The 9,108-nt window shown below is 40.9% G+C and overlaps 1 protein-coding gene across 1 annotated transcript in view; it reads right to left on the bottom strand.

Annotated features, from left to right (window-relative positions):
- Positions 1-210: 210 nt before the first annotated feature.
- LOC145443696 (uncharacterized) overlaps positions 211-9,108 on the bottom strand; it is a 116,151-nt gene continuing 107,253 nt past the window's right edge. The window contains exons 2-3 of the mRNA XM_080321641.1: positions 997-1,232; positions 211-477 (exon numbers count right to left, since the gene is read on the bottom strand). Coding sequence (XP_080177767.1) covers positions 286-477; positions 997-1,232 — 428 coding nt within the window. The 3' untranslated portion in view covers positions 211-285. The remainder of the gene's footprint in view (positions 478-996; positions 1,233-9,108) is intronic.

The raw sequence follows: 9,108 nt of genomic DNA, 5'->3' as shown, positions 1-9,108 counted from the left end.
TAGCGGCCGTTTTGCAAGTTTGACGTCAGCTTCTACAGCTGCTTTTTACCGACATGGTGATTAATTGGAGGGCATAGATATGGCTGCGATTCAGTATAGGTTTAGGGTTCTGAGTTATAACGGATTATGCGTAATCGGTGAATCAGCTGCAGCAGCGCCACAATAGCTACATACCTACGCCGAGCCCGCCAACGACTCCTGAAAACAACCTTTTACCAATATCGTTTTATTCGGATATATAGTCAACGTATATTTTAATCCGTTCATTTGTGAGATTTCTTGCATTTAAATATTTACTTGGCATAGCGCCGTGTCCCCTCCAGAGGACCTCCAGTTGTACATCCCATTACGATCCGTAATACTCTCGGGACCCACGGCAAGGACCACAGTTGTTCCGTCCGATGATGCTGAAGGATAATCTGTTCTCCATTGCACGAACGGCGCTTCACTGCCATCGGCGAGGTAAACGATTTGCGACTAGAAAAGTAATGATTCCACCGTAATGCAGTTGCATATTAGGCCGTCAACGCGACTAAGTAAAAATAGTCTAAGTAATCCAATTTCAGCAAAATTTTTCGGATGCTAGTCCGGTTAAATTCCAACAATCCGAACATTTTCATCGACGGTAACTGTAGGCAATCAGTGATTCATATCGTACATCAATTCAATGGTTGTCATCGAGATTACTTTAATTATCTGGGTGACTCTTCGTGCGAACCGTGTTACATGTGTAGCAACATGGGTTTCGAGAATGTTATATATTGCCGTTGGAGAGTTATGCTGAATGTGGTGTGTACTGTGCCCACGGGGCTCGCTGCAGATGGCTTGGTGAATCCATAGTGTCCTTCACTGGACACATGTCAATCGTGCATGCAGCCTCATGCGCGTGAGTGCCAACGAGGATGGAATGGCTAGCTGCTGTGACAGATTCTACGTACTGACGATAAATCATTGTGGATTGTAGATGTATATTTTTACAGAAAAAATGTTTCGTACCTTCGGCTCGTATGTCATTCCAGTTCTGACTCCAATTTCAATTCCTTCATCATTTCTGGCAGCGATATATGGTCTCAGATATTTGGTGATCGCGTTGTATTGATCCTCCGCATAGATATTAGCAAGCTCGGCGCCTCGTTTTTTGCAAGATAATCTTGCAGCTTCTTGATTCATTTGGCCGTGATGATAAAATAAGGCGAAGAAGCAGATACCATCCCATTCAATTGCACATTTACCTGGACACGAGATGATTAAGGTAATAGAACTTTTTTCCAGGACGATTAGTATAATGTTTGATATCTAGATCAGTGGCTTATAACCTTTACTCTCTCGCGGAACGCTTACGCTAATCTGCAATCCTTCACGGAATCCGAAATTTTCGCCGAGTCAATGAAAAGAAATATAACACAATACACATCGGAATTACATTACTATAGATTGCTGGTGCGCAAAGGAGCTGTGCATCGACAGAGTGCTAAAAGAGCAAAACCTTTAAAATGAGATTTCCACTAAGAACGAAAACACTACAATGAAAATTCATTGAAAATCTGCTATTCCTTTTCAGATACCCATTCAGAAATGCGAGGCTTACAATTTCATCGTTTTGTTCGATCGAAATGAAAGCGTGATACCATTTGCTTGTGTACAAATGATATTACAAATATTGAAGATAAAATTGGAATAGATAGAAGGGCTGGGCATCGATTTCGAATCCTAACTTCCCATGCACACGCCATTGCACAGGACCTATCACGACAACAACAGTCACAAACTCACCATTCGACTTTTGATCGGCCCAAATATAGGCAACACAAATCAATGTATGGGTTAAGTGCGTGTCTTGAGCTCCTGACTCACGGAACTCCTGAAAATGGCCCAGTTAACCACTAGTGTTTGCTCTATTCATTTATCATTCACAATTTCATTCAATTTCCAAGTTATGGCGAATTCACTAATTCTAATTCTAATCTTATTTGGAAAAAATGTGTAGCTCTAATTCTAATTCTAATCGAATTTCGAAAAAGCTGAGTAGCTCTAATTCGAATTCTACTCTAATTTAAAAAGAACTTGTGCAGCTCTTATTCTAATTCGAATGTAATTGGGAAAAGCTGAAAATATTCTGGTTGTCCAAGTCTGCACGGTACCATGGTGTGTCATCAGTAATCATGTGTATGGGTTTGGTCAGTTTTGTGTGTCTACTGTCTTGACCTCCTTTGGAACCCCTGAGGCTGGTTGGCGGAACCCCTGGTGTTCCGTGCAACACTGGTTAAGAATATGGTTACCACATTTTTGTGAAGCTAATTCCAGACACTCTTAAGCGCCCACTAGCGGATTCAAAATGAGTTATAACACATTATCTGTCAATATGACGTCACACTGGCAAAGCATTGCCCATCGACTGTATACAGCAGTGGTCGGGAACCTTTTTCGTCTGAAGAGCCATATTGGACCGATATTTTCCATTATAACTCCCAAAGAGCCATACATGACAATCAATTGTCACGTCACAATTGAAAACTCGTGACGTCATGGTAGAGCTAATTCAAACTCTCTATGACATGGGATTCGTCGTGTGCGCCATATTTTCTCTGTAAAAACTCGCCCCAATCATGTTGTTTACCTTCTTTGAGCACGCAAGAGCTGAGTTACATAGATCTTTTGCGAGTTACATCTTTTTGAATGTATTACAGTGAGAGCCATATGATATTTTTCGAAGCTTATTACAATAGGCCATTTGCAGGACTTCGATCACGTGACTAGATACGCATAGCAACCACAAATTGGTTAGCAAGCTACTTTCTCGCGCACCTGCTTCAGTGCTAAATATCGCATAGTGTACTGTTGATTCTGGTTGTAAACGTTTCGGAAATTTGTTGTAGAAGTCATCAGAGATTTACCTATGCTAGATGTCAATCCTGTACAAAGCATTTAGAATGATATCGTCAGAATTACGCAGAAATCCATCGGTAACGTAGTCGTATTACGGTACTCAACTCTGATCATATGTACTTAAATTTATGCATTTGAAGTAAAGCGATTGGTTTATATTCTGGTAAGAGTATTTGTTAGTTCAAGCAGTACTATTTGTCTGTTGAGGAGCCTGATTTTGGATGGAAGATATGACTGAAGCAGCCGGGACCCGCAAGGATCAGGATATACTGTCTGCTGGTTTGGGTGCTGTCGTGCTGCTATAAAACAAGGCATTGGCTATTCGTCCGAAACCGGATGAATAGCCCGCAGCCATAGTCCAGGATATTCGTCCGGAACTGTGTGACGTAACTAAGCACCGCCAGCATCTGATGTGTGACGTAATTATGCGCCGCCAGCATACTGACGTTGCTGAGTTGACGGACTTCGGCTGTTTAACGTTTGCATGTTTAGTTTATCGCTGTATATTACCGGAACATAATACCGTCGCTGGTTACCTATCTCTACTAATATCCCAACAAGGGAACTCTAGCGTAATGGTGACTTCCGCCATCTACAACGCTAGCGGCTTGGGTTCAATTACCAGAGGATTATCTGGGCTACTTTAGCCCAGTGTTACTCGGTCCTAAGTCGTCGATAAGCGGAGAGAGAGACTAGTTGAAGGACCGGAACTATAGAGATTGTACAATCCTACAATCTCTTTACCGGAACAAAGAATCGAATGAAAACAAAAAAGTAAGGGCTGTCTGAAAATGGAAACGCGACAAGATCAAGATCGAACCTACACGAAGCTGAGGTGGAAATCGGATTGAGATACTATGGTCTTCCGGCATCCTAATGTCTGTTCTGTTCATTACATCACATCATATTATGTCCTGTATATCGCATTTTACGTGTGTGTATTTGAAAATGTATGACCCGACAATAATCACTACGAAAATGAATTACAAGCGCCGTGCTCAAATATAACATGCATTCTATACTTCATAAAATTGACAGATTGGATTGACGATTGGAGGATCCACGTAGGTAGACTACGAGTAGTAAGAACTAAGAAGACTCTGGCAGTTATCGCAGTTGCTCTCTATCACAATACCATCAAATTACTCCTGCATGAACTGAACACTGATTATTTCGCATTCGTTTCTATGATGATCTCCCGATCATTTCGCTACAGCGCGACTGTAGACTTTTGTCCTTGCTGGCTGTAGTTTTTGTATACTTTTTGTTGATCCTAATGTGTAATTGTATTGCAACGTGTCTGTAATACCATCGAGATGCCTTCATCAGTCAATGAAAATGAATTAGTCGTTGTACATGAGGTACAGAATACAGGCATCCACAACGCCATATATCCCGGGTTACGATATATATCTTCTTCATCTCCCAGCAGACGTGCTGGAAAGATAGAGATGAAAACAGGGCGAGTTGAACCAGTGTCCAAATACCAGGTCTAATATCAATTCAGTTCGGTTTATTAGCATTTTTTATCAGTTCAATGCACCACAAAAATTGCTTTTGGGAAAAGACGGCGATTATTTATTGTTAAGTCTGCAAAGCAGAGTTAGCATAGCAGAGATGCGGTACTTTGCTTAAATTTTTCTTCGTATGGTACCATCGCATAGCAGTGGACAATGCTGGACTGGAAATCATTCCACTGCACAATGTACCGCGTGCTCACTGCTCATTAAGGCTGTTCAAAAATAACTTTTTTTTCGGATTCCAGCCATTCACTGATTAAATTGTCAGGTTACCCTAAAAAACGCTGCACACCAAATTTGGTTCGATTCTAACAAGTATAGGTCTCCGCAGATCCAATTAAAATTTTTAATTTATTATGGGAAATTAAAAAATAAAATCTTCCAAATTTTTCTGCCAACCCCATGAAATTGTTGAGCTGTCTTCGGATTATCCTTGATTGGTGGATAATCAGCGATTTATCAACGGAAAACTCACATAACTCCGCTTCTACTGGTCGGAATTGACTCAAATTTGTTTTGCAACGTCTCTGAAGACAGCTCAACAATTTCATGGGGTTGGCAGAAAAATTTGGAAATTTTTCAATTTTCCATAATAAATTAAAAGTTTTAATTGGATCTGCGGAGGCCTTTACCGGTTGGAATCGAGTGAAATTTGGTGAGCAAGGTTTTCTACTGCAACCAGACGATTTAAGAGGTGACCGGCTTGAATCGCGAAAAAAATGTTAATTTTGAACAGCCCTACTGCTCATGCTCACGCATCGTGTACTGCAGGGGTGGGCAACATACGGCCCGCGAAGGGATTTTGTCCGGCCCGCGGACAGTTTTCCGTCTTATATAATAATTTGGCCCGCGACTACAGTCTGCCGAGATTTCCCGCTACTTGCTTACTATACGTCAAATTTTAGTGACTGTGTTATTATATACATGTATAAGCACTGCGCAGCGTGCCAGAGTAGAGCTTACGCATAAGTTCGTTGAAGAGGCAAGACTTACATTATCGGCATTTACGATGTACTCAACCCTAATATCGTTTGTGGTAATCATGGTGTTTGTCGACTACAATAGTCATTTACACAGGCGGATATTTCTTATTTTTGATTCCGTAGCCACCGACTTGCAGCGCGGTACCCTTCTAGGCTTTTGTAAGACACCGCTTATGCCAGGGGTCGCCAACTCAAAACAGGTCGCGGGCCACTTTTCAAATGTCGTAGAAGCCGCGGTCCGCATGAATTCAATATCGAGATGAAATATACCACACAGTTGACCACACAGTTGAACAACGACGCTATCTCGTCACCTATATACTCAGCCCTCATGAATTGATATCTTGGTAAATTTGGGCTATCCGGCTTATCGAACGCCTTGAAATCTTATTTAGTGATTGCACCGTGTGTTCATTGATCAGAGAGAAGCAGACATGGCGGCGCCTGTATGAGAATGTTGTTCTCAATCCGCAATGTCTTCGTCATTATCGGCGAGAAATGGCTTAGAAGTTACATTGCTCCCATCAAACACAATACATATTAAAGATATTTTTAATATATCTTTCACGAGTTCAAAATATATCCTACAATTATTTACGAAAGATATACATTTGTCGTTAAATACATTCATTAAATACGATTTACACCTTGTATATGTAGATAAATGGGCGAAAAATGTATCGATTCAGCAATCCGGCCCGCCAAGTACTTAATTTTTCTATATCCGGCCCGCCGACTGGAGAAGTTGCCCGCCCCTGGTGTACTGTGTCTTTGAGATTCACTGTGTGCTGCCATACAAACAATGAATTCGATATATTTAAGAGCATGGCGCTATCGTGTACCGATAACCTAAACACATAAACAGCCAAAGTCCGTCAATACTCAATAATCCCAGTATGTAGTATGTTGGTTTTTAACAGTTACGTCACACAAAACATTTATTTCGGATAGTTACGTCACACGGTTCCGGACGAATAGCCACTGCCATAAAACAATGTCGCTGAACACATCGGAAGTATCTTTTGGGGGAACCAGACATCAAGACTAAGCAAAGCAGTGCACTTTATTGTTGCCTTATACAATGCCAATTTTATTAGCACTACTTCGCAACTGCGATTGAAGTGGATTTGGCAAATCACACGCGATTTTGATAAATAGTTGATGTCACATGTGCGCTATTTAGCGAACTAAGGGAAGTGACGATCAAATAACTCTTAGAGCAGCTCAAACGCAGTGACAAGATCGGTCATCCTATACCCAGAGGTGGTCAACGTGGTCATTGTTGGGAACCGAGTAGAAGTAACGCCTTAATTTATACTCCAGTACAAGTAGCACTAGGTACTTCCAGGACATGTCCAAAGTACTTCAAGTGGAAGTAGAAATGAATTTCTGAAAAGTAGCCAAGAAATTCGTTACATGAAGTAGATTTGGTTGAGGGTCACTTAGTTTTAGAAATTAATGCCACGTGATAACTGTAAACATTGCATGTTGCATCTTCTTGATCAACGCAAAAGGGTAATGACACCACAAATAGGTGCAATTTTCAAAAATTAATTTAGTTACCGTGGTACTGGGGCTATTTTGCCCAGTTGTTATGACAACCTCACGCTTGAAGGGGATGCAATCATGCGCCAAAGCTACTTTCTAGTTGACAAAATCCCAAATCTGACAAAAAAGTACTACCTGAAAAGTGTCAAGTGGAAGTGGAAGTAGCCTAAACTCATAATGACGCTAGTACTCAGGTAAAATAGTACTTCGTTGCTGACCCCCTCTGTGTATTGGTTCAACCAACTCAGAAACATCCTCTAAAGACGACGAACATTGTTTCTTTTGCATTGACTCCGTAATATTCTGAACTCATGATATTCTTTGATTTATTGAATTTACAAATAAACTTGGATAGATGTGCAATTTATTAATTTTTGTTTTGCATTCGATACCCAGAGCATAAGAAATAGTTGAAGAAAAAATGCATGTCAACCTTATCAAGTTCAATAACTGCCGAGACTCTTATGCCTATGTATTTTCCTCTACCTCCATAGCCACTTGTCTAGACAGATTCATAGCATCTACGGAAGAGCGCTTATCTTGCTGTACACAAATGAAATATCATTGTCAAAGCAGACATCAATGTCGGGAAAGAAGTTCAGGACAGTTAGTCAGTGGTCAGATCATCTGCTGACATTTTCTGTTGGCATGAAATCACGCTGCCTTCTACCGCATGACCAAATTTTATGTGGTGATCATAATTGGCTCCAGGCTGAATTCTTGACGAGGGCATCATCAATTTCTTAGTTGCCTATGTTCGGCTCTCTTGGGATAATCCATCAGATCATTAATTCGTATACATGTGGTATAGCCATGTCTTGAAACTCAAGATATTTGCACTGTGCCAAACAGTGAAGTAATCCAATCCAGGCAATCAATCAAGTAATCCAGGCCTCGAGACAGTTTGCTGCACCCTCAATTGGAGCCGATGATCATTTTTCTTCGGGTAGTGGCACTTGGCAGCATGACAGTGTGATCAATAGCTTGTAGTATAGGTGTAGAGGTCTAAATATTTTGAATTGTTTAACTGAGAAGCCATACAATAGCATAGGATGTTTAATATATATATGGTATGTAGCACATTGCATGAATTCCTAACACATCAACGTACTGACACTGGCAGTCATTGTCTCTAGGCTTAAAAATAGCAGTATCCTATATATATTGCAATCGATATCAATCATCAAAATGCTGCAATGATTACCAACTACCACTACAATACAACTATAGTATAGTATACTGTAGCAGACCGCTGGTCCTTTTAATCCAATGTCCCTAGCTAACGCCAGGCATCCGTTATGAAGGAAATATACTTTGCTTGTATTAGGATTTTAGTATATCATGACAACTTGTAGAACTCTACTATCTCTGCTAGTGTTGCGCAGGCTTTGTAGGCATTGTTACGCCAAACATAGTCCTAGCTAGAGTACTGCCTTTTTCCTGTCACTAGAACTTTACCAACCCGTTCTCATTGGCTAACGCATTACAATCGCATTCATTGTTACGCATTTTCGGGTATATAAACCCACGTTTCTCTGTGACGGCCCTTGAGATCTGAGATTCACCTCAGCGTCTAACGTACCTCTGCTGCAAATACATCCGAAACCGAGTGAAACTGTGAGTTAAGAAGTCGCCAACCTAAAGACAGCCAGCCAGTCGCCAGTCAGCTATCTACTGCTCCAGGCACGACACAGCCCCCACCGTCACAATACTATCCACACCTAACTTGATGCTGCAATAAATATCACGCAGTCTATGTCATTCAATGTCGAATTTTGTGTCATAAAATCATAGTTCACTACCCAATAACCGCTACAATGTCGATCATTTTGACGCAAGGAGTTTACGTAGTTCATGAATCAAAGACATCCAACATATTTGAATCCTTGCGCATTTCCATGACACTTGCGTTTTATATAAAACGTTTACAGCCCGAAAACGATAATATACTGTATCCGAAATACGGCTACGTTAACGAGGGATTTCTGCGTAATTCTGACGATATCATTCTATATGCTTTGTACAGGATTGACATCTAGCATAGGTAAATCTCTGATGACTTCTACAACAAATTTCCGAAACGTTTACAACCAGAAATCAACAGTACACTATGCGATATTTAGCACTGAAGCAGGTGCGCGAGAAAGTAGCTTGCTAACCAATTTGTGGTT

Source organism: Botryllus schlosseri, chromosome 1 (assembly GCF_051294905.1).
Source record: "Botryllus schlosseri isolate E-star chromosome 1, Bs_hap1, whole genome shotgun sequence".
Taxonomy (NCBI): domain Eukaryota; kingdom Metazoa; phylum Chordata; class Ascidiacea; order Stolidobranchia; family Styelidae; genus Botryllus; species Botryllus schlosseri.
The sequence above is the reverse complement of the archived record's forward strand: the minus strand, read 5'-3'. Positions and strand labels throughout refer to the sequence as shown.